The sequence below is a fragment of the Saccopteryx bilineata genome, chromosome 2 (assembly GCF_036850765.1).
Source record: "Saccopteryx bilineata isolate mSacBil1 chromosome 2, mSacBil1_pri_phased_curated, whole genome shotgun sequence".
NCBI classification, from domain to species: Eukaryota; Metazoa; Chordata; class Mammalia; order Chiroptera; family Emballonuridae; genus Saccopteryx; species Saccopteryx bilineata.
In genome coordinates this window covers 282,687,505-282,714,185 of record NC_089491.1, presented here as the reverse complement: position 1 = coordinate 282,714,185, position 26,681 = coordinate 282,687,505, and the positions used below count along the sequence as shown (strand labels likewise).

Here is a 26,681-nt window from a genome sequence, read left to right as displayed (position 1 = left end):
GGCGCCTGGCAGCGGAGCGCCGATGGGCTCGATGAGCGGGGGCGCAGCTGCGGAGCAGCGGCCGATGCCGGGTGGGCCCCCGCTGCCTCCGCTGCCCGCCTTCTTCGGCTGCCAGCTCGTTCCCGCAGCCATCCCCAGACGTCCCGGGGAGGCTCAGGTACGGGCCCCGGTCAGGTCTCGGGGGTGGTGAGGAGGAAGGAGACGTACCCGACGCCCCGGCCCCGCAACGTCCGGCCTGGGGGTCGCGGTAGTGACCCGAGCGGGAGGAGGCTGGGGCCGGGCCGGGCCCCGTGAGCGTGCGCGGCGGGGAGCGCGGGGTGAGGAGCAGACCTGGGGCGCCCCAGGGGGTTGGGGGCGGGGAGCCGCCGGCTGTGAGCCCGGTTCGTGTCGAGCTTTAATGGGCTGGGTTTGTAACGACAGGTGCGAGCAGTCATGGCACCGGCGGGTTGGGGATAGTTGCGTCCTTGTCCGGTGCGACTCCCCGGTTCCCCGGAAACGGCACCAGCCCGGGCTGCGGGCGAGCAATGGGGAAAGCAGGGGCGCGGACCGGGCAGCCTCTGCCCAGGGGCCAGCCCTGGGTGAAACGAAACACGTAGGGTTTGGGGGTTACTTCTTTGCTAGCGTTAATTAAACAACAGGTTAGGAGTTTGTGACGTGTACAGCCCCCGAACAGAGAACGCCCTGCCTCTTCCAAAAATACGTACGTGACATTGTACACGCCTGAGGTTGACTTAAGCAGCAGCCAGTGATGACATCTTTTAGGTGACTGTGCACTGCTGTTCTGCCCTCTGTGCTGCACTGCATCGTGAAGACTCTTATTGACATGTATACTTGGACACGAACACCTGAGTGCGTGCGTGTCTTTTGAAGAAGTCATCCTTGGTAGAATATGTATAAGTCTACGATTTCTAAGCATGGTGTTCTTCCATGAGTTGTTTGGTACGCATGTCAGTTGGCCTGTGGTTCATGATGCATGGTTAATTAATCCGCCTCCTGCTTTGCTGATGGCTTTTCTGTTTGTCACACACTAGTTTCTTGCCTTCCTGAGGCTGATCCTTGGATTATGGGACCTGAAATGGGTCTTCTTGACCAGGAAGCTTTTAGCTTCACTGTAATTTCGTAGATGTTATGTAAGTCAGTCTGTTAATTTGCTTTGAGACGTTGAGGCAGCCCCCCTCTGTGGGGTTTAACATGCATACAAACTACAGGTGTAATGAAAACCTCAGGACTTCGTTGCTTCCTTTGTCATTTGTTTATTATGCACTCTGTAACGTTTCTACATAAATGAATTATTCTGAAATAAAAGATAAATAAAATGGGCCAGGTGTACATGACAGAAATATTGTTGCATGAACTCAAGAGTTGTTTACTCAGGTGGCAAGAATTTGTTTCTTGTTACACATGGTTAAAATTCTGGTTTGGAAGCATTTTTGATCAAAGAAAAGCATCTATCAGTTGTTTTGATAGGAAGCCAACTTAAACTTTTATTTGGCTTATGAAACTGGTCTCTGGGCTTGTTTATTTATTTATTTTTACTGGATAACATTAACCAACAAACTGATGTCTAGCTATACTTGATTTGAAAATTGCCTTTGGTTTCTTCTTGCAGAAAAGGAAAGAGAGGGCTGCTAGGTTGTTACAGGGAAGTGGTCTTTCTAGGACACAGATGTGTATGTACCCTGGTGGACAGCTAACAACATATATCACAACCAATCATACACAGCCATTGATTAGTTTAGGCCTGTGTCTCTGCTGTTTCAATGAGCAGAGAAACTAACACTATTAATTACTTATCTTTACTGAGCCTTAGTACTCTTTTTGTTTTCCAGTGCCTACTCCAGAGGAGTAACAGAAAATACACGTAAATCCCTGCGCTCAGTCCCCAGCCATAGTAACACACCGGGCACTCCTGAGCTGTTCTCATTCATCTATCTTCTAGCCCAGGATACTGAAGACTTACATCTGTGTGTCAGCTTTTTCTCAAGAAAATTTTGAGTATGTTGCATACTAAAGCAGTTTCTAGGAAAATCGCAATACATATTAGCATATAAAAGGCAGTGAGACTTTCTATAGGGAAAAAAAAACTGGCTTTGTTGCACAGTACTTACTAAACATCCCTTTTCTGGAAACACCCAGGGCTATGCTTCAGAACAGGATGTTAACAAGTTGACAAGATGGTTTTGAACATATTATCTGGTGAAACCATCCCAACTCCACGCAGAAGCCTAGAAAGCACTATTTTACAGATGAGGGAACTGAAGTATTGTTGAAGCAACTAACCTAAAGTGGGAACTAGAAATGTTCGCTGTCTTCTCTAACTCCCAAGTTGAAATCCTAAAGCATTTAAAGTCTCATTTTCAGGGAAGCACCTCCTGTTTCTCCCCTCCTATACAATCTGCTTTTTCATTTCATAAAAACTTTGTCCCTGGCCGGCTGGCTCAGTGGTAGAGCGTCAGCCTGGTGTGCAGCAATCCCGGGTTCGATTCCCAGCCAGGGCACACAGGAGAAGCACCCATCTGCTTCTCCACCCCTCCCCCTCTCCTTCCTCTCTGTCTCTCTCTTCCCCAACAGCAGCCAAGGCTCCATTGGAGCAAAGTTGGCCCGGTGCTGAGGATGGCTCTATGGCCTCTGCCTCAGGCGCTAGAATGGCTCTGGTTGCAACAGAGCAACGCCCCGGATGGGTAGAGCATCGCCCCCTGGTGGGCGTGCCAGGTGGATCCCGGTTGGGCACATGCGGAAGTCTGTCTGACTGCCTCCCCGTTTCTGGCTTCGGAAAAATACAAAAAAAATAAAAATAAAAACTTTGTCACTGATTTCCTCCACATGTTCTTCTAAGAAAGTTAGATACATTTTTCTCATGATTTTTACTATTTCTTATGTATTGAGGCCGAGTGTGGGAGTCTCTGGAATGGAGCGAGTGAGAAGGAAGTACTTGTAGTTTAACTTGGGGAAGTGTGGGAGACCTCTTCACATAGAGCCTGTACTCTGTTATAAGTACTTTATAACCAGAAGTGTCACATCTCAGAAAATGTATTTTCTCTTTAAGGTGGTGAGTACTTATTCCGGGAAGTAGAAGAGTACTTCTGGAGTGAAAAAATATGCCTCCCAAGTTCAAGCGCCACTTAAATGATGATGATGTCACTGGTTCTGTGAAAAGTGAAAGGGTAAGTTTAGAATCTTAAGCTTTAAAAAGAAAGACTGAACCTGACCAGGTGGTGGTGCAGTGGGTAGAACGTTGACCTGGGACACTGAAGGCCTAGGTTTGAAACCCCAAAGTCATCAACTTGAGCATGGGGTCATAGACATGACCCCACGGTCGCTGGCTTGAAGCCCAAGGTCACTGGCTTGAGCAAGGGGTCACAGGCACGGCTGGAGCCTCCTAGTCAAGGCACATATGAGAAGCAATCAGTGAGCAACTAAAGTGTCACAACTAAGAGTTGATACTTCTCATTTATCTTTCTCTGTCTCTCTTGCTCCCCCTTCCCCCTCCCCTAAAAAAAATTTTAAATGTGTTTTCATTCCTTTTGTAAGTAATTTGATTTAGAAAAATCTGAAATTTATGTCTATATCCTAATCCCATCATAGTAAATATTAAAAAGTGTATGTTACTTAAATTGGTGACTCAGCTGAATTCTTTTTCCATTACTGATCACAGCTTCTTTCCAGTCTCTTCTCTCCAAGGGAATTGTATACAAATATGCAATATCTTATTCAGAACTCAGGAGGCAAATGTGGTTGGAATTTAGAACATTACAGATTGTAGAAAATTAGATGCATATTGTATAACAGACTTTAGGGGGTCTGGAGCAGCACCACCAAACATTCATACTTTTCAGTGCAATGTCTCATACTAAGTATTGATATATAAGTAAAATGTATAAGTAAATTAGCTAGCATCAGTTCAGGTCAGATTTTCATCCAAATGAGTTTTGGCTCCAATCTTACAAAATCTCTTGGTTTTTCTAAACTTTTTAGATTTTGGAATTACATATAAAGGATTTTGGTCCAGTGATTGTCCCAGAATCCAGAGTGGTATTTATATAATGTTCAATTTCTAGTTTATTCCAAACATTTTGTGTAGATATGTATGCATCTAGAAATTATGCACCATTTTGGAGACAATGTTTGGTATGAACATTGTAGATAGGTTACTTTTACAATAAGTATGCAATAAATATTTTTTGAGGGAAGGAATTAGCGTTATTCTTATAAATTGTGGTAACACTGGTTAATATATGAATGTCAAATGTACAACTTTATAATATGACACCTATATACTCTAGATTTCCAATTTTACACCATTATGGTCAGTACATTTGTACTTAGTGTGATTTCAGTCTTTTTAAATTTATTGAGACTTGTCTTGTGTCCCAACATATGGTCTGACCTTAAGAATGTCCCATGTTCATTCTCCCGTTTTGGGGTGGAAAGTTTGTAAATGTCAGTTAAGCCCATGTGTCATTTAAGGCTGATATTTCCTTGTTGACTTCTGGAGTCCTCTTCTGTTGTATTTTTGGCTCTCATTTAAAGAAGACAATTGGGTGGGTTTTAGTACATTTACAGAATTGTGCGGCCATCGCCTCAGTCTATTTTAGGACACTTGCATCATTCCAAAAAGACATCGTGTACCTTTTAACAGTCATCCCCCATTATCCTCATCCCCTCAGCCCCAGGCAACCACAGATCTCTAGATTTGTCTTCTGGACATTTTATATGAATGGATTTATACAATATGATGTCTTTTCTAACTGGCTTCTTTGGTTTAGAATGTTTTCAAGGGTTATCCATGTTATAGTATGTATCAGTACTTTTTATTGCTGAATAATATTGCTATATGGATATATACCACATTTTATTTATTCACTCATCAGTTGATAGTCATTAGGCGTTATTTCCACTTTTTGGCTATTATGAATACCACTGCTGTGAATATTCATGTACAAGGTATTGTGTGAACATGTGTTTTTGTTGATCTTGGGTATACCCAGGAGTGGAATTGCTGAATTCCACTGATAGAATTACTCCCTATTCAGTGTTTTAAAGAACTGCCAGATGGTCAAAGGGGCTGCCTGGTTTTTACATGCCCGCAGACAATGTGTGGATATTCTAGCTACTCCACATTTCTCCTCATCACCAGTGTCTTCTCACCAACAGTTGTTAATTATCTGCCTGCTTACATGTGAAGTGCTATTTCATTGTGTCCCTTTAGCCTTTTGTGATACTGTATTTCTAGCTCTCATGTTTGTTCAATGAATGGGTATAAAAACATTGGTTTTAATGGGTGTTTCTCATTGTACAGCTATAATACAAATACTTTATCTTTAGTAGCATCCTCTAAAACAAACTATCAAAAATGTGTTACTTATTAGCTAGAATACTGGTCAAGAAATATTTGTTGAAGAAATTCAAGCATCTCCCTGAATATTACTGACTTAGAACCTCTTTTCATGTGGTCATTGGCTAGTTCCTCTTCTATTGGGAATTGGTTTGTCAGAGCTCTTTATATAATACAGACATCAGACCTTTGGTCTGAAAGTATATTGCAGATTTTTTTCCCCCAATCTTTTACTTGCTGTTTAACCTTGTTTATGATGTCTTATGTTTTTTATATTTTAAATGTTAATATAATCCAGTCCATTAATCTTATATTTAAAACTTCTGGGATTGTGAGTTGCTTAGGAATAATTTACGCATCTTAAGAGCTAAATACATATTTCATATCTTTTCAGTCTTTGTGATTTCATAAATAAATGCATTTAAGATCATATTTTCCTTTAAGTACTATTGTGATGTGTCCTGTGATTTTGTTCAGTGATGTTCCCAGAAACATTCATTTCTGATGAGTCTGTTAAATTTCCATTTCCATTTTAATGTTAGTTAGAAGAATGTTTTAAAATTTCCTTTTGTCATTTGTTCTAAGTTCCATTGCGTCATGCCCAGAGAATGTGACCTCCAGTTTTGGGAATTTATTATAATTATTTTGTGGCTTATTCTTTTCTTGGCTATTTGAAAATAAAATTTGCTACCAAGTTTGAATTAATTTCTTTTTTGTCTTCTTGGTCTCTCCATCTCTGAACAGTATGCTAAATCTTCCCTATAATTTCAAATGTATTTGTCTCTTCTTGTAATTTAAGTAGTTTTTGCTTAATATATTTTGGCCAGCAGGCCCTCGGCTGCCAGTGAGCGCTCTTTGGCCTGGTCTTTGGTTGTTCCTTGTTGTCATTTGGATCTCAGCTCTGGTTTCACCTCTGAGAGTGATTTTCCATGACAGCCTAATCTCATTGAGTCACCCTGTCACTTTCTATCTCGTCACTGTTTTAATTCTCTGCATAGCGTTTGTCACCATCAGATAGTTTTCTATTCTTCAAAGCTGGTGCTGGGTACTTAGCACCGTGCCTAGCACACAGGAGATGCCCAGGCACATTTGTTAGATGAAAAGTGAACGGAGAGCGACTGGAAGGCAGGGAGAAGGAGAAGGGACTGGCTCCGCCTGGTGTCCCGCATTCCTCACTCCCGCACCTGCTTTGGTGACCTCTGCCTTGTAGTCAGTCATAGCTTTGCGCTCTTAAAGCATTTTCCCTGGAAAGTCTGCAAATGTGATTCTGTGTGTTTAGTTCCCAGTGAAGCACATGGCATTACTCTCCCCCTTGGAAGCTCGGCGTTCAGAAATTTTACCAGGACAGAGTTTGTTTTATTACACCTCTGGACAGTTTATAAGCCCTGGGAATCTGAAAACTCAAGTCATTGTTTTTCTTTCTTTTTTTTTTTAACAGAGAAATCTTTTGGAAGATGATTCAGATGAAGAAGAGGATTTTTTTCTGTAAGTTTTTTAACAGCTCTTTTGGGATATAATTGACATATAAAGTATACAATATGAGTTCTGCACACCTGTGAAACATCACCAAAATCAAATACAGTAATAAACACAGCCATCCTTGTACCTCTTGGTAATCTGTCATTCTCCCATTCCCTAGGCAGCCAATGATCTGCTTTCTATCACTATAGTTGTATTTTCTAGAATTTTTTTTTATAAATGGAGCTATGAATTATGACTCTACTTTTATTGACTTAATTCACTCTGCATATTGAGAGTCATCCATGCTGTCACATCTATCAATTGTGTCTCTTTATGTCTGAGTAGTATTTCATTGTATGAACACCCTGCAGTTCAGTCACTCAGTCGCTTATTGATGGCTATTTGAGGTAGTTCTAATTCTCAGCTGTTATAAACAAGGCCACTGTAAACATTTCCTGTAGGTTTTTTGTGTGGACATCTGCTTTCGTTTCTTTCAGGTAATGGTTAGGAGTAATATGGCGGGTGGGTGTACAGCTTTTTTCCAAAGTGGTGTCCCATGTCATCCCCACCAGCATTGTATGAGAATTCTAGGCTCCTCGTCAACGCTCCATGCACTCAATCTTTAGTTTCAGTCATTCATGTGGGCGTGCAGTGGTATCTCGTTACAGTCTTAATTTGCATTTCCCTTATAACGAATTATGTTGAGCATCTTTTGTGTACATATTTTTCATCCTCATTTCTTTTTTGATGAATTAATATGTAAAATCTTTTGCCCAATTTTAAATTTGTCTTAAGAGTTTTATGTATTTAAGAAACAAGTTCTTTGTCAGATATGTCCTACAAATATTTTTTCTCCATTTGCCAGTAAATCTTTTCATTTTCACAACAGTATCTTTTGAATATCAAAGTTTTGATTTTGATGAAATGAATTTATTAATTTATTAAAAATCTATTTTTTCCAAACTCAGTGTCACTAAGAATTTCTCCTGTTTTGTTTTCTAGGAGTTTTACAGATCTGGCTTTAACATTTAGATTTATAATATATTTTATGTTAATTGTTATATATGATTAATTGGGGGATTTGGGGGGGGCATATGGTATCCAGTTGTGCCACCACCATTTGATGGAAAGATTATTCTTTCCCCATTGAATGGCCTTGATACTTTGTCAAAATTAATTGACCTAATTTGGAGCTCTGTTTAGAAAGGGCTCTCATACAGGCCTGGGTTTGTATTTGCAAAGTCAAGAGGCATGGCATCTTGTTGCAGTTTACTCCATGGGGTAATGGAGAGCTGTGCCTGAGAGGCAGCATTTGCCTCCCTCTTTGCTGTAATGTTGTGAAGGTTTTTGTAGAGGTTCCCCCCCAGTACAAACATTATATAGAAAGTAATTGAGCCTGACCAGGCGGTGGCGCAGTGGATAGAGCATTGGACTGGGATACAGAGGACCCAGGTTTGAGACCCTGAGGTCGCCAGCTTGAGCGCGGGCTCATCTGGTTTGAGGAAAAAACCTCACCAGCTTGGACCCAAGGTCGCTGGCTCGAGCAAGGGGTTACTTGGTCTGCTGAAGGCCCACAGTCAAGGCACATATGAGAAAGCAATCAATGAACAACTAAGGTATTGCAACAAAAAACTAATGAATGATTGATGCTTCTCATCTCTCTCCGTTCCTGTCTGTTTCTATCTATCCCTCTCTCTGACTCTCACTCTGTCTCTGTAAAATAAATAAATAAATAAATAAATAAATAAATAAATAAAAATAGAAAGTAATTGAGCCTGACCAAGCAGTGGCGCAGTGGATAGTGTCGGACTGGGACGCGGAGGACCCAGGTTTGAGATACCAAGGTTGCCAGCTTGAGCACAGGCTCATCTGGTTTGAGCAGAGCTCACCAGCTTGGACCCAAGGTCGCTGGCTTGAGCAAGGGGTTACTCAGTCTGCTGAAGGCCCGCGGTCAAGGCACATATGAGAAAGCAATCAATGAACAACTAAGGTGTCGCATTGAAAAACTAATAATTGATGCTTCTCATCTCTCTCTGTTCCTATCTGTCCCTCTTCCCTGACTCTCTCTCTGTCTCTTTAAAAAATAACAATAATAAACTTTTTTAAAAAAAGAAAGTAATTGACAACCATGAAGCAATGAACAAAAAGAGTCTACAGGATATGAAACAAATCCAATTACAGGAAATAGTATCATTTTTTGCAGGAAGGACAGATAAAGTGGGAAGATAATTTCCTACAAGTGACAAGATTTACATAGAATCACAAAGCTAATTGCTGACAGTGCTGGTTATGGTAAAAAGCCTTGGTCTATGCCACAGCTGTCAGAAAGAAACTCAGTATTGCAAAGAAGGCCAGATGCTGAGGTTAAGTAATTGGTTACCTGGATGTAACTTAGATACTCTTGTAGGGAACACTAACTCTTCAGGCAACAGTGTACAGCTAGAGGTCCACTCCCACCTAACACTGGGCATCTCCCAAAGGGCCCACCAACAAAACTAGCACTCTTGTGTCAAGTGTGACTTCCACACCCTGTGGTTTTGTCTGTGTGTTGAAAGGGAAATACACCAAAGTTCTTGAAATAATTTTTTTTTTAATTTTTTTTAAACTTTATTCATTTTAGAGAGGAGAGAGAGAGAAAGGGAGAGAAGGGAGGAGCAGAAAGCACCAACTCCCATATGTGCCTTGACCAGGCAAGCCCAGGGTTTTGAACCAGCAACCTCAGCGTTCCAGGTCAAAGCTTTATCCACTGCGCCACCACAGGTCAGGCTCTTGAAATAATTATTAAAAATTAATCAACACTCATGTTTATAGTAGCCAAAAGTTCATAAAAGCCAAAAGTTAGGAAGCAACCAAGTCTCCATCAGTGGATGGAGAGAAACAAAATGTGATATATGCATATAGTGGATTATTCGTATTAGTCTTAAAGAAGAAGGACATCCTGACACATGCTACAACATGGGTGCCCCTTCAAGATGTTAACGCTAAGTGGAAGAAGCTGGTCACACGAGGATAAACTGTATGTTCCCTCTTGCATGAGGTCCCTGGAGTAGTCACGTTTATAGAGACACAGGTAGAAGGGAGGCTGCCAGGGGCTGGGCGGATGCAGACTGCGGAGCTTGTGTTCTGTTAGTACAGAATCTGTTTTCTTTTGCGTTTTATAGTTTATATCTTATTCTCTATTATCAGAAGAATGATAATTAATTAAAATATCCAAAAGTTTTTTAATTCCAGAATTTTAAAACACATTAATCAAAATAATACATTTGACTAGAATAGAGAAATAATTTGAGAAGTGTTGATATTTTCAGATTCCTACATTTCTCTTTAGCCACCTTGTTGAGTTTAAGATGAGTAATCAAAAACCATAGTTTGAGCCTGACCAGGCGGTGGTGCAGTGGGTAAAGCGTTGGACCAGGATATAGAGGACACCAGTTCAAAACCCCAAGCTCGCCAGCTTGAGTGTGGGCTCATCTGGTTTGAGCAAAGCTCACCAGCTTGAGCCCAAGGTCACTGGCTTGAGCAAGGGGTCACTCGCTCTGCTGTAGCCCCTCGGTCAAGGCACATATGAGAAAGCAATCAATGAACAACTAAGGAGCCACAACGAAGAACTGATGCTTTCCATCTCTCTCCCTTCCCATCTGTCTGTTTCTATCTATCCCTCTCTCTGTCTCTGTCACCAAAAAAAAAAAAAAAAAACTTTGAAATTTTTAGTGTTTTGAATGGATTTTTCTCTTTATCCATCCCTGATAATCAGCGTTTCATTATAGCCCCAATTCAAGGTGAATTGTACTTTTAGTTTTCTGTAATCAATCATAAAGCAATCCGTACTCACTGACACTTCAGTTTTGGTATTTCAAAGTTTAATTATTAGAACATTCTGTGTGTAACTAAGGGTTATATAAACCCTAATTTCTCCGAAAGTTACAATATTCAGAAGAAGTTGGTTGTAGCCAGCATTAAGTACCAACAAAGGACAGACACGATTACATATCCTGCAGTTCCAGTACTATCAGTAAATGTGGTTTCTTACAGTAAATGACTGACCCGTGTTTAGAATTCAGCTTGATTGTATTTCCTGTTTTCGTTTTTGTCTTTCGGACGCTCTCAATTATTCATGTGCACTCGGTGTTTTGATTTTAGGAGGGGACCATCTGGACCAAGATTTGGACCTAGAAATGACAAAATTAAGCAGTAAGTTTCTGAGATACTCATTTGTTTAAATGGTTATCATTTTTCTGTGTGGACCACAGGTGGACACACTGCCGCCTTTGAGCCATATCTGGCTGCCACCTGCTTTTGTGTATAAAGTTTTATTGGAACACAGCCATGCCTGTTTGTTTTCTTATTCTCTCTGGCTGCCATCAGACGACAGTGGCAGATTTGACTAGTTGTGACAGAGCTTTATGGCCGACAAAATCTGAGATGTCTCTTATTTACCTGGCCCTTTATAGAAAAATCTTTGCTGAGGCCTGATTCAGACAAACTAGAACTGCTAGGTTTTAAAAACCCAGTAATTCTTTCTGTTTTCACAAAGCTACCTCTGAATTACAGCTAAGGGAATGCACTTCCTGGTTCCTGGTTTTCCTTAACTTGATTACCTCATGTCAAATCTCTTTATTTAGCACAAATCAAGGTCTGTTTTGGTTTTAAATCTATAGCATGAGTCCCATTTTCAGAATAAGAGCAGGATAGTAGATTTGGTTCTTTGAAGTACAGCTGTCTTTTACATACTTCCAGGGCTTTTTCATATTGATTACTTACCCTGACCTGTATATTTGATCTAAGTGTTCTGGGTGATTTTCAGTCTAAGGCTTGTGCTGCATGGATAGTAGGCGGTAGCCGAGGAGGCTTGGCGGTGATAACGCTGTAGAGCAGTGGTTCTCAAACTTTTTGAAGTTGGGGTGCATTTAAAATCCTACAAATTATTGTAGGCACACTATATACAAATTTCTGAGAAATATGTTATAATTAAGTCAAATATTAAAGAAAAAAATATAAAGCCCAAGCATGCTTTTATGGTAATTAAAAGAAATATGACAAAAATTAAATTTATTCTGACATTAAAAAACATTTTTATGTTACAGTTTTTGAGTTATGGTTTTTAGAATTCGTAAAAGAGGGGTTAAAAAATTTAAAAAAACGACAAAAAAGTTATCTTTTTATATATCATATATAGGTACATTCTTAGTAAGATCTAGTAAATTCGGCAGGTCCCAGCACAAATGTGTTTTTTCATTCTTGTATTTATGAGAAACATGAGCTTGATGTGTCCTAGCGATTTCTTCAATGTTTGGGCTTATATTTGAAAGGCAAACTCTCATTTCCTCATCAATACATTAAAGAATTCCTCTCTTTTTACTCTTGTGTTGAGGGTAGAAAATTTTAATTCACATAAATAGGATGTTGAAAATTGTAGTAAAATGTTCAAAGCTTTTTTAGATATTGCCACATATTTTTCTTTTATAGAAATCCTAAAGGCTTCAAGAGACAATTCCTTATGTTTAAATCATCAATCCACGATCAGTGGATATAGCTGCCAGTTCTTTTTCTGTTAATGTTAAACCAAAATCACTTGAAGCTTCCATGGATGGGTTTCTAATCCAATTTTATTGTTCAGTGTTAAGTGATGGAAAATGCTATAAATTAAATTCTGCCCCTCAGCCTTCAAGTCCTATTTTATTTACACTTAACTTTTGCTCACTTCCAGAATCGGATTCTTCAATATCACGCTTCTTTTTGAGAAATCTATCCATTTTATTTGGATGTATTTATCTAAAATAGTATAATGATGTATTAATAATAAAATACGATGTGTTAACAAAAAGAGCGGTATTTCATAATGAAATGGTATAATAGAGTAGCTATATTTATTTTTATATCTGGGCACATGCCGCAAACCAATGCAGCTAGTAATTCCAGGTCACAAATGGTAAGAGTGAGGAATTAAGAAAATACGGGGTCAGGAGGGTCCTGTAATTGCTGCTGGCAAGAACAAAGTGCACCCAAAAACCGCATCTTGCTTTATTTATAGGGCAAAGTGGGCCATTAGCAAATCAATGAGATCTTTGATCATGTTTCCAAGGCAACCCAAGAATTTTACCAAGTGCAGAAAACTGCCACCATACATATTATCTTAACTTTACACCAGACAAAGGATAGAAGAAACTTGCCTCCAGTCTTTCCGGGGAACAGAGGGGGTAGTGTAAACAATCCAGCACCACAGCTGAACAGCCTTTTGCCACCTAATCAGGCAGGTGAGGTGGGGGGTTGGACAGACTGTCAGCTTATAGCCAATTCCCACACCTCTGTCCCCCCTAAAATCTAAACTCCAAAAACCCTGTTGGTTTTTTGGTCTCCAACAGGCACATATTTCTCTGGAATACCATAGGGCACACCTGGAAATCTTCTAGGGTGCACACTTTGAGAACCACCGCCGTAGAGCGTAATGTTAGACGGAGATAAGCTTGGCTGGAAGGGAGGAGGACTGTACAGGGCGAGAAGAGCACTGGACCTGACCAGGCTGTGAAGAATAACTATGGAAGAGGCACTGAATGGCTCCGGTTCAGATGCTCAGGAGAGATGGCCGCTGCCCTGCTTCTGGGTGCAGATGGCAGGCACACAGTGGGAAGGGGACTGTAATGGGTATCACGTTTTTAGTGAGATTCTTGGCCTTTAGTCAGGTAGCTGTTGGTGTGAAGAAATAAATATGTCCACAGTTAGCCTAATCCTACCTCATGGATTCTGAACTGGAGAGCCAAGGTACAAGGAAGTCGATTCGAGTTCTACACAGGATGTTTTTGCTTTCTGCTGCTGTGTGACAAAGTACCCTGAATTTAGGAGCCTAAGAAAAGACATGTTTATCATCTCACATTTCCCATGGGTCAGGAGTTGTCACTGCAAAGTGGGCCCTCTGCACAGGGTCTCAAAATCCTGAAATCAAGGTGTTACCGTGACTTCTTTTCTAAGTTAATGTAAGGTAGTTTTTGTCTGAGGACTGGAGTAACAGAGGAAAGGTGGACATTAAAATATCCGCGATGTGGCCTGACCAGGCGGTGGCGCAGTGGATAGAGCATCGGACTGGGATGCGGAGGACCAGGTTCAAGACCCCAAGGTCGCCAGCTTGAGCGCGGGCTCATCTGGCTTGAGCAAAGCTCACCAGCTTGGACCCAAGGTTACTGGCTTGAGCAAGGGGTTACTCAGTCTGCTGAAGGCCCACAGTCAAGGCACATATGAGAAAGCAATCAATGAACAACTAAGGTGTCGCAATGAAAAACTGATAATTAATGCTTCTCATCTCTCTCTGTTCCTGTCAGTCTGTCCCTATCTATCCCTCTCTCTGACTCTCTCTGTCTCTGTAAAAAGAAGAAAAAAAAAATCCACCATGTGTACTCTGGAGAGGAGGCAGCTAAAAACCAATTATTACATTTTTGAATTTATATTAAATCTATTGAACAGCTGAAATTTGGATAGAACAGGTCACCCTCACCAGATATAAAGGAAGAAAATCATATATTTATTTTGAAGAACAACAGAAAGTGTGTCCTCTTTGCTCCATGATGGGTTTTCAGACCTTCCTGGTATGCCAGCTGTCTTAAACACTGTGTAAGAGAAAACTGACGGGCAACGGGAGTTACACCCCTGAACGTCGGTGTGCTCGAGCACCCTTGGCATTTGCGTCCTGCCCGGGCTCTGCCTCCGTCAGTCCTAGTGTGTATATGCCAGCACCCTGAGCTCCCCGCCCCCGGCCATGCCTGACAGCGGAGAACTGAGCCTGAGCCTGACCACAGTGAAGCTGGGGGACTAATTCTGCCAGTCACTGAGCATTCTGACGGGCCCTTGAATGAGCGGAAATGGGCCAAAACTAAACTACAGGTTCAATGTGGCTTTTATTTCAATCATGTTGTCTTTATTTCCTGAGAACTCAAGCCTGCAAATGGAAGAACATAGCCATCATACCATAACCATTTCATAGCTGAATTATTCTAAGAACTCGCTATCTTCTACCATGTCTAATAAAAGTTTCAAAAATTATAAAATGTTTGCCTGATCAGGCGGTGGCGCAGTGGATAGAGCGTCGGACTGGGACGGGGAAGACCCAGGTTCGAAACCTCAAGATTGTCAGCTTGAGCACAGACTCACCAGCTTGGGCCCAAAGGTTGCTGGCTTGAGCAAGGGGTCACTCGCTCTTTTTTAGCCTCTCTGTCAAGGCACATATGAGAAAGCAATCAATGAACAACTAACGAGCTGCAACAAAGAATTGATGCTTCTCATCTCTCTCCCTTCATGTCTGTTTGTCCATCCCTCTGACTCTGTCTCTGTAAAAAAAAAAAAAACACTAAAATTTTTGAAAGAAAACTACATATTTTGTTTATCTCTTTTTAAAACTAGTGTTCAGAATCAGGTGGATGAAGTTATTGATGTCATGCAAGAAAATATTACAAAAGTCATTGAAAGAGGAGAGAGACTAGATGAACTCCAAGACAAATCAGGTACAGACATTTCACGTATTTCCTGATATTATTAACCTTTGTGCTGATAGTTTGCTTCTCCCATTTTTCTACCAAAAGTGTAGGAACCATGACTTAAGTTAGTGGTGTTTGGTTCTTAATTTATGACTGTCATGTTTTAACTTTAGCTCCCTGTACGTACTGTGAATCATCTCATTATATATTTCTTTAACTGATTGGCTGAGTTAAAACTACCCTGTTGTGGAGTCAGAGTGGAGTTTATCTTTTTCCTGTGACATTGCTGGGCTTTGTGTTCCTCACGGTCTGGGCACCACGGCACACGCTTCAGACTTCCCTGAAGGTCTCATCTTTTGCTTTCTCTGGTAACTCAGTGCCTTTCCTTACCAACAGATGCTGCTCTCTATGCGGGTAGCAGTTCCTGGTGCATATTAGGCATTCAGATATTGCTTCAATGATGAACGGCTGAATAGCTGATTAACCCTTAATAGACTTGTTTAAACAAAAATCTGACTTAACCACTTTCAAAATTCATAGTGTTTTGCTTCTAAGTTAGTCACTTTTGGTGTCTTCTAAGAATGGAACCTCCACAGGTCAATTTTTTTCATGTAGCTGTGCCAAGTTCTTGAATTTTTCAAGAGTATTTTCTTACTGGAATTCATAAGTTTGTTTGCAAGGCTTGATGCCTAGGAAAGTCTTCTCTTAATCTTATTGTAAAAATGGATTGAGCAGCCGGACCTGCGGCAATCTTTTGGGTTTTGGGTTTTTATTTTTATCAATACAGAATGTCAACATTTGTGGGTGGAGGAAAAGGAGGATGTTGTTTTTATGCTTAAAAGGGGATGCATTTGCAGAAGTAGAAATTGGTATCTCCTTGGTTTTGTGAGACTAGATAAGAGCATCCTGTGATGTCGTTTAATCCTTCTCCATCCCCCATGTGATACAGAAAGCTTATCGGATAACGCCACTGCGTTTAGCAACAGATCCAAACAGCTTCGGAGGCAGATGTGGTGGCGCGGATGCAAAGTAAGTCCATCAGATGTGTCGGAAGGGCGGGCCAGCACTCACGTGCTGTGCAGAAACCAGCAGAAAGGGCTCTAGGTTGTGAGTTCCAGGCGGGCGGATTGTGGTTGCCTAGCTTGTTGTATCTCCTGAACTGGGCCGCTAGGAACTCATAAATATGTGTTGAATTAATGGTTTTGGGAACAGAAATAATTGAATCAGGCAAGCCTAAAAGTGTGTTTTCATGGACTTCCTCTTGGAAAATTATCTACATTTAAAAAAATTACTTAGCTACCTCTAAATTTATAAGGAAGGCCCTGGCCGGTTTGCTCAGTGGTAGAGCGTCGGCCTGGCGTGCAGAAGTCCCCGGTTCGATTCCCGGCCAGGGCACACAGGAGAAGCGCCCATCTGCTTCTCCACCCCTCCCCCTCTCCTTCCTCTCTGTCTCTCTCTTCCCCTCCCACAGCTGAGGCTCCATTGGAGCAAAGATGGCCCAGGAGCTGGGGATGGCTCCTTGGCCTCTGCCCCAGGCACTAGAGTGGCTCTGGTCGCAACAGAGCGACGCCCCGGAGGGGCAGAGCATTGCCCCTTGGTGGGCGGAGCATCGCCCCCTGGTGGGCATGCCGGGTGGATCCCGGTCAGGCACATGCGGGAGTCTGTCTGACTATCTCTCCCCGTTTCCAGCTTCAGAGAAATACAAAAAAATTAAAAAAAAATTTTTTAAATAAATTTATAAGGAATATTAATTTGTCTTATACTTTGTTATCAGTACCTTTTGGAGCAGCCTGTAGCATTACATCCACATTAAAAAGAGGAAAAGCTAAAGATAAAGATGATTTTTTAAAAGGGGCGGGGTGCAGTTTATATGTCAGAATATGGCAAATGTGGCTAAGAAAAATTATCTATTATCATTATTTCAGAGAAATAAGAAATAAAAGAAATTTTTAACAAGGAGAAAATGAGTATTGTTATATACTAATGTATTCCTGCAATCCATTTACATGAAAGGAATTTATTTCTTAAATCAAGTATAGCTACTAATCATTAAACAGAAAATGTTTCTTTTAAGATTTCATCGCTGTGAGCAAATCTCTTTCCTCCTGATTCTATGGATCATTTTTAGTGTTGTTGAAACCTTAGACGTAAACTCATTGTTTTTAGTCTCTCATTTTCAAGTTGGGCAATAAATTTCTAAAGTTGACTTTCACATATACTAAGGATTTCTTCCAAGATTTGCTTTGGATTTACTTATTTTTGTCCATGTACCTGTAGAAACCTCTTAACTTTCAGAAACAGAACTTGGGAAAGAAACAAACCCTATTGCTCCTCTTGCCTAGAATTTAAATTTTCTATTTTAAATTATTTAATAAATTTTCTGTGTTTCTTAACTCCTCTATTTCTATAGAAGTTGTCTATTTCGTAGACATCTGGAAGAACAGAAGGTCCTTGAGACATTCACATTCTCCCCCTACACACATGTGCACGCGCACACGCGATGCATTTGCCTTCTCGACCACCCCCTCCTCCACGCCCCCGGCACGGCACATTCACCCTCTCCTCCCTCCACCCCCCACTCACACACACGACACATGATGTAGTCGGGAAGAATGCTCAGTGTGCATGTTGCCTAGTTTTCTTAGCCACATCTAAAGCTTTTGTATTTTATGGGGTTCAGATCAGAGGAATTGTATGGTTTTAAGGGGGAAAGTTGAATTAATTTTGAAGGTATGTTTTAGGTAGTCTCTATCAGTACTGTTTTCTGGATTGACTTCATGATGGTGATCTAGGAAGGTCTTAAGAGAAGGGATACAGGACAGAAAGCAGATCAGAGGTTGCAGGTGGGTCAGGAGAGAGGGTGGAAATTGACCACAGCAGAGCATGAGGGAACTTTTTGGAGTGCTAGAAATGTCGGATATTTGATTGTGATGGGTGACAACTATATATTTGTCAACATCCATCAAAATGAACTTTAAAAGAGTGAATTTTAGGCCCTGGCCGGTTGGCTCAGTGGTAGTGTTGGCCTGGTAGCGCAGGAGTCATGGGTTCGATTCCCGGCCAGGGCACACAGCAGAAGCGCCCATCTGCTTCTCCACCCCTCCCCCTCTCCTTCCTCTCTGTCTCTTTCTTCCCCTCCCGCAGCCAAGGCTCCATTGGAGCAAAGTTGGTCTGGGCACTGAGGATGGCTCTATGGCCTCTGCCTCAGGCGCTAGAATGGCTCTGGTTGCAACAGAGTGACGCCCCAGATGGGCAGAGCATCACCCCCTGGTGGGCATGCCGGGTGGATCCCGGTCGGGCGCATGCGGGAGTCTGTCTGACTGTCTCCCGTTTCCAACTTCAGAAAAATACCAAAAAAAAAAAAAAAAAGGTGAATTTTATTTCTATGAAATACATCTAACTTTAAAAATAAATAGAGAACAAAAGTAGCCAGTGTGTTGGGAGGGAGAAACCCTGACCCCAACTTCAGGACTGGAGGCTTCTCTGTGTCTAGAGAGCAGCAGATTTGTCCATGTCACTTGGAGGAAGAGCTGTGGACACGCACGACACAGTACTGTCGTTTGCTTGTGTGCATTCCTGGCAGTGTTAGAAACCCAAGGAAGGGCCTGACCAGGTGGTGGCACAGTGGATAGAACATTGGATTGGGATGCAGAAGACCCAGGTTTGAGACCCTGAGGTCGCCAGCTTGAGTGTGGGCTCATCTGGTTTGAGCAAAAAGCTCACCAGCTTATAAAAAAAAAAAAAAAAAAAAAGCTCACCAGCTTGACCCAAGGTCACTGGCTAGAGCAAGGCATTACTCCGTCTGCTGAAGGCCCGCGGTCAAGGCACATATGAGAAAGCAATCAATGAACAACTAATGTGTCCTAATGAAAAACTGATGATTGATGCTTCTCAACTCTCTCTGTTTCTGTCTGTCTGTCCCTATCTCTGACTGTCTCTGTTAAAAAAAAAAAAAAAAAACAAAGAAGGAAACCACTGAGCTGTTTTGAAGTTGATGCTGGTGCTTAGCATTTATGTCTTCTCAGCCTAGTGCCGTTGGTGGAGCAGATGGGCGCACGTTTGAGGGACAGGTGAAAAACCACCGGAAAATTCCAGATTGCTTTAGCAATGTTTTTAGGTTAAATAAGAGAAACTTCCATATATTCTCAGAATCCCTTTGTCACTAAGTACTTTAGAGTATAATGGGGACACAGACACCTACTGATAATGAACCTCCTGCATCCATCTGATCTGCATTTTTGTGTTAACACGATTAATAAATTTAATAGGCACCTGGTGTCCAGATTGCAGAGCTTCCCCATCACTTTGTCCTTGTGATGAATGTAAGAGCAGTGCAGCGTCACCAACAGTTCATGTTGGAAACATTTCGTTGGCTTCCTCTGGTTACAACCTGTGATGCTCAGAATGTTCATGTGTTTATAATAACTGGGCATCTTTTTCTGAATGAACCATCTTTAATCAACAATCTGAAAATCTTTGGTGTGAATAAAACTCTTTTGAATTCATCAGGAAAATCAAGTCAATGTGTAATTTATGTGTGTTAGGGTTAAATGAGGGATATGACAATATTATAGAGAGAAATGATGTAAGCTTAAAATATTAATTAGCTCACTAAGGACTAATCCTGAGATTTCTCCTCCCATTGGTGAAACTGCCACACAGAATCCTCTTGGACAAGTTATTTATTACATAAGGTTATTCATGAAGACTCTAAATTCTCTTCCTCAAAACGGAGATAAAAACACCAAGAAGAAAGTAAAGGGAGCAAAAACAAACAGAATTCTCACATACTTTGAGAATACCATATTTCCCCATGTATAAGATACACCTTAATTTTGGGGCCCGACATTTGAGAAAACATGTATTACATAAAATTATTAAACTCGTTTTATTCGTCATAAAATTCATACAACTTCATCACTGTCAAAACTCCCATCCATTAGTTTGTCTTCATCTGTGTCTGATGACGAATCACTGTTTTCAACAATGAGCGCAAAAACAAGCGCAAAACGGGAAATGCAAGTAAAAAAATCTATAACCACTGTGTAAGATGCACCCAGTTTTTAGATCCCAAATTGGGGGGGTGTCTTATACATGGGGAAATATGGTAATGCCATAAAAATGCTGTCTCATACTATATATATATTAGGCCATTTGTATTGGATGCCTTTGTTACTCATCCTGTCCTGAGGCTTTTTAACAGTAGGTTAACTACCGTACTTTTCCTGCTCTTGTTAGAAACAAGTGCAAGAAATTCTAGACTCAAACAACCCGATCCCTGAAGCTTTGATTGGTGCTGTTCACTGTGCAGTGAGCCTGGAACAGTAAAATCTGAGCAAGCAAAACCTTCGAGTTTGGAGAATCCTGATTATTCATGAAAAAAAAGTTGAAAACCTTTTGAGGAATGATCCTATTCACTAATTAATCAGTGTAATATGGTAACTAACACAATAAATGATCACGTGAATATAGTCAAGATTAATATTAATACCTTTCTTACGCCTTTTTGTGTGTTGTAGATAAAAGCCATCATGGCTCTGGTTGCTGTTATCCTTTTGTTGGTGATCATCAGTAAGTATTGATTGCATTATTTATTTTGAGGAGTATCATTGGTTTCTGAGTTCATTTTCATTTACTTTCAGTCTGCCCGGGGTGACTATCAGGATTGAGAGTAGTGACTTTGACCCGAGCTCCGACAGTGCTCCTGAGCCGGCCACAATCTCGGGGCTCCATGATCCATGGAAGGCCAGATACGGCCACTCTCACACCTGGGCCATCACTCACTTTCTGCTTTATTTTTTTTTGTATTTTTTCTGAAGTTGGATATGGGGAGGCAGTCAGACAGACTCTCACATGTGCCCGACCAGGATCCACCCAGCATGCCCACCAGGGGGCGATGCTCTGCCCATCTAGGGCGTCGCTCTGTTTCAACCAGAGCCATCCTAGCGCCTGAGGCAGAGGCCACAGAGACATCCCCAGCGCCCGGGCCAACTTTGCTCCAATGGAGCCTTGGCTGCGGGAGGGGAAGAGAGAGACAGAGAGGAAGGAGAAGGGGAGGGGTGGAGAAGCAGATGAGCGCTTCTCCTGTGTGCCCTGACTGGGAATCGAACCCAGGACTCCTGCACTCCAGGCCAACGCTCCACCACTGAGCCAATCAGCCAGGGCCCACTTTCTGCTTATTAACGTTCAGGTGTGGCAGCTTACATTTCTTAATATGGTGTTTGAAGGAAAAATCTAGGTAAATTCTCCAGATATTTTTGTATGGTTTTGGATTTGAGCTTGATTTCAGTCATTAATATCCTTAATATTCTTTGTAAAGTGAGATCATTTTCAATACCTCCTTTTCCCCAAGGCTCTTGACCTGTGTTTACAGGGACTCGATGAAGCTGTAGAAAGGGTCTCGAATAACCATTTGAAATATTCCATGGCAATATTCCTTTTTAAGAGAAAAGAGTTTCATTACAAAGAAATGGAGTGGAGCCTCACCCATGTCTGTGGGTTCAGGGTTTGTGCGTCTGCCTGCTGGCTGGCATTAGTTTGTGACCCGGACTGGTCCTGAGGTGCCTTCAGTCACTCTGTTCAAACAGTAACGAGTCTAAGCCCCTGACACACGCGGGCCCGTCAGGTCTGATGAGCCTGTGTCCACCTTCTGGTGTTTTGCTCTCGTAAACCAGTGTCCTTCCCAGACTGGTCAGTGCCACGCTTCACACACTTCTGTGCACTGCGTGGATGGCCTCGCTGTTTACACGGCCCACAGGTGCAGGGCCGAAGGCTGCCTGGTGTGGGTAAGTGCCGGCCGGCAGGCTGTACTTCAGGAGAACCAGTTCGTCTGGTGGGCTTCATGCAGGCCCGAGTCTCCATGCTGCTGGCCTTGAATTCAGCGTCAGTGACTAGACAATGTATGCTACGTAAGCTGTCTTTGAACAGAAACACATGAAATGAGGTTATGTATTAATTGGTTGACAGTGTCGTAACCAGAGGCACACAGGAGTTTAACCCTGTATTTTCCCTAGGAGCGATGGCTCGGTAGTCAGTAATTCATTGTTTGTGGTGACTTTCTAGAACATAGTGCATAAATCAAGAATCAGCCATATATGAGCCTCAGTGGCCGCCAGGGAAGGAGGGCCCTCCCGGAAGGGGGACTTGGCCCCCTTGTTCCAGGTAGCAGCGCGAGGGGGGTTGTGCAAACTGCTTGAGGCGTAGCTCTGTGCCTGAGTCTGGACCCTCACAGTGAATATCTACACCTAGGTCCTTATCCTTCTAATGACAAAAGCGACTTCAAACAGGCAGTCTGAGACACAGGAGCTGACTGGCATGCCACAGTGTGATGACAATCATCAGTACTTTAAGAACTAGATGACTACAGCAGTTATAAAATGAGAATTATGCAGTAAAGTTCAGTATTTAAGGTGTGTGCTGGCCTGGCCCAGACCCTGGGCAGAAGCAGTCTACTTCCCGAGTCCAGCGGCTTCCCGTCTAGGTTGGACGGAGCCTGGGGTCCGAGGGGGTGCTGGTGACCCCGGTACAGCCACTGTCGGGTGGGAGGCACCGGGAGGGACCTTCCGGTAGGGGTGTGGACACATCTTACCGGGATGTCTTTTCCAGAAGTTTTCCTGAAGATAAAGCATACCATCTAAAAGTGTCAGAGCAAAAGTTCCCTGTGTAAATGACAAAGACAAAAAGTGACACAGTTGAAGATCTGATGACAACATACCTGACAGATTTGCTTTGCTCTGCGACACACATTTTAAGATGACTGGAATGCAAATGAAAATATTAGGACATTGTAGAATCTTGGAAGTTTTATACAATTTCAAAAAAAAGAACATTCATCTTAGTAAGAATCTATGCATACAAATACATTTATTTTTTATTTGACAATGCTTCCTGCTTCCCATATAATTTTTACATACCAAATAGGCCTTATTTAATCTCCCCCTTTTATAAAGAAAGAAATTTTCTTTGAAATGTCTTGGGGATGCTTTTAGATAACAGCATGCCCGATTCAGCCCCGTATTTCTTACGCAGACAGCGCTGGCAGAGCCCTTGGGACGGCCGGGAGGTTCTGCAGCTCTGACTTCCGGAATTTAAAAGTTGTTCTTCGTCAACCAAGGCCAAGAAATTGTTTTGGGTCTGAAATGTGCTACTTACAAGTGCCACTCCCTAGGTTGGTGGCCACTCCCTTATGTGACTCAGAGGGGCCTGGGCACCGTGTGGTATTCAGGGTGCTGGAGTACTTACGTGTACCCGACAAGACAGAAGTTCCTTCTAACCCTGAAATTGGGGGTGTATTTCTCTGTCGTGGACCCTGTCAGACAGCTACATATCTCATCCAATGACTCGAAACACTTCTGCAAAGGTTTCTAGTCACCTGGAAGCACCCCTAAGGGGCCAGAAGGAGCAGTGGTATCTCTTCTTTGGAGTGAAAGTCACCATATAATTTCAGTGTTAAAACCAGATGGCGTTGGTCCTCCAAGAGAACCCAAACTGTAATTACATTAGATGGCCACAAGATGTCACAGTAAGCTCAGTTACGAGGGAAAAAAAAGACAGGTACTGACTGGTGAATAACAGAATAATAACAAAAGTGACTCAAGGGTGTGCCCCCCCCCATAATTCAGCCATCAGATAAGGAAACCACCTCCTGGCACCATTGCCTGGACATCCTCTGTGGACAGTCAGGCTAAGGGATACCCCTCCACGTGGTACTAAACATTTGAAGGACACCCCCTCCCTTGGCACATATACCCGATGGCTTCTTCCAGAGGGCTCCCCCTCCCTGGCCCAGTGAAGCTGTGGGCATCGGTGTCAGGTGTGGGCACGACCCACAGGGCCGCTTGGGGCGCCACATTCAGCTCAAGGGAGCCATGTCCTTTTCTGCTCCTTGAAAAGATGGGGTGGCGCTCCTGACAATATGTTAAACACAGAAACTTTCATTGCTGAAAGCTTTTCACAGAGAAAGGGGTATTGAACCAAATGCTAACCAGAAAAGGACTGGGTCCTGGGTAGGAAGTCTCTGCCTTCCACCCTGCTGTCATTTAATGTAGGACATCTCAGAACTTCCTTCTTGTCAGTGGACAACTTGGAAAATATAGACCAGCATAAAGAAGAAAAATACAGTTCACCTGTGACCTTCCCACTCAGAGACAACTACAGTTAATATAACTATTGTAGATATGTCAGGTCTTCCTATTAATATACAAACATGTTTTTGAACTGAGATTATGTACACTTTCTTCTTAATAGATTTTCCCATGTTATTATGTAGTTTAAAACAGTTTTAGCAGCTGTATGCTAAAGTTCTGCCATAATCTATTGGATAAAAATGCCAGCATTAGCCACTTCAGTGGCTTTGTGATGCGCCTGCTTCTCCATTCCCTTTGGTTGTCCGTCGTTACAGCCAAACATTCAGGCTACATGACCTGCTTCCGGAAGTAGACACAGCCGCCTTTAGGAATACTGTTTCTAATGTGGCCTACCTTTTTTTGACATGCTCCTTTTTTCTCTCACAGTTCTTACAGTTGTGAAGTACCGTACTTGATCTGAGGACAAGAGATCTGCATTAAACAAAATGCGGGACAATAACAATAAAAGATCTGCATAATTTAAAAGAAACCCATGTATATAACTTTCAAAACTTCTTTTTCAAGAAACTAAGAGGCAAGTATCACTTCAAATTGGAGCATTGAGAAATGTCCCATTATCTTACCTTCTAGCAAAATGTACTTTTACTAATTATGTGTGGGGCCAAGACAGCCAGCCTGTTTTCCTGGGTTCCAAGGATCTGATTTGAAATGGATACTTGCCGGTTCAATGTGTGTGCAGCCGGCTCGGAGCGTGACATCTCCGTGGCTGGAGCAGCCCCAGGACTCGCAGCATGCGGCCCCAGGATTCGCAGCATGTGCTGAGGGGTGGTCAGGATGCCCGTGGAGCCGTCGGCCGGTACTCACAAGATCCTTACAACACGGCTGCTCTGCAGGCAGTTGCCGTGTGTGTGTGTGTGTGTGTGAGTGTAACAAAGGTGTGCTGTGAGCGCTCTGCCTTTAGCTGTCACTGACAACATTCCAGTAAACCTGTTTTTGACTCTATAAGGGAATGTGTAATAATTTCTTGGCATTTAAATTATGGAAATGGGAATTTTAAACAGTATGAAAAGCACAGAAATACAGCACCATAAAGTCGAAGATACTAAAATCATTGGAGAACGTCATTATATTGATAGTTTCTGAAAATGTCTACCAAGTCATGGTCTAGCCTCTCCCCATTAGCCTCCCGCAAGGAGGGGCCCATCCTGAACAACATCCACAGCTAACACATGCCCTGTGTTTATTTTCACTGGTAGCTTTCCTCTCTACCTTCAGCTAAGCCTGTACCAGAAGTGCTCGTGGCCCCAAAATCATCCGCTTAGGTTTGCAGTTTCCGCATTCGCTGACCATCCGCGGGAGACGCATGCCGGACAACCAGGTGTCAGGTAGCCAGCAGTGAGGAGCGTGAGGTCAGGGGCCTGGGTGGCCATCAGCCAGTCGCCAACCAAGTGCTGGGGTCACCATCTCCGTCTGTTTTCATGACAATAAAACATGTTAACTCTAAAATGTGTCAACCTCTTTGTATTGTTTAAACAAGTTGGTAAAAATGAATCCTCTATTGTGCTGAGGAAGCTTTCATACTGAAATTGGAGGTTCTGCAGCAACTTATGCGCTTGGGCATCTTGACCTACAAATACAACTTAAATTTGAAATGGGGAAATTATCCTAGATAGAGTTGGTTTATTCTGGTTTTGTTCATTTTAATTCAAAATGTATGAAATAGAATCTTTTTTTTAAAGTCCTACAGGATTAGCACTAAGAAGCAAAAATGTTCTGTGTAGAAGGGAAAGAATTTTGAAGGGGGGAAGGCAGATTAAGAGATACTCCAGACACCCGCAAGTTATGAATATCTAAATGTAACTGCTGAATTCTATAGTTCACGAAGAACATTTAAAGAGAGAAAAGTCTTACATATTACGGGATGTTATCTCAGGTCTCTCCACTCTGCAAATGTCACTGTAAATGACATAATAAATAATACTTTTTTGACAAAATACCCAGGAAAATGAGCATTTTTTTAGAGTCTCCATAGCGAATCTAGCTCAGCAATGGGACTGTTTGAATGAACAGACTCAGCTGATGCGTGCGTGCGTGTACGTCCGTCCGTCCCTCTCCCCTTTTCCGGGTGTTGGAACGAGACTCGTCTGTAGTTCATTTTCCATTACTTGGTGTAGAAATCTGGTTTCTCCATGGTACCTGTCAGTTAAGATGAAGATTGCTTCTCAAAATTTCCTACTTCCAGTGTTTCTCTGAATAAACTATGCTACCTTTAAAGAAATATAAAAAATTACAGAATTATTTTTTTTTTTTCATTTTTCTGAAGCTGGAAACAGGGAG

The 26,681-nt window shown here is 42.2% G+C and overlaps 1 protein-coding gene across 2 annotated transcripts; it reads left to right on the top strand.

The window, feature by feature from the left end:
* VAMP4 (vesicle associated membrane protein 4) lies at positions 1-25,850 on the top strand. 2 transcript variants are annotated; one of them, XM_066261159.1, is made up of 9 exons: positions 3-157; positions 1,830-1,995; positions 3,047-3,164; positions 6,774-6,820; positions 10,937-10,987; positions 15,185-15,285; positions 16,208-16,287; positions 20,778-20,829; positions 24,771-25,850. In XM_066261159.1, exons 3-9 carry the CDS (start codon positions 3,099-3,101, stop codon positions 24,797-24,799), a joined length of 426 nt encoding a protein of 141 aa, XP_066117256.1. In that variant the 5' UTR covers positions 3-157; positions 1,830-1,995; positions 3,047-3,098; the 3' UTR covers positions 24,800-25,850. The 2 variants fall into 2 exon arrangements, with proteins under 2 accessions (XP_066117255.1, XP_066117256.1); XM_066261158.1 differs by lacking the exon at positions 1,830-1,995 and having other exon boundaries at positions 1-157.
* The last annotated feature ends 831 nt before the right edge of the window (positions 25,851-26,681 follow it).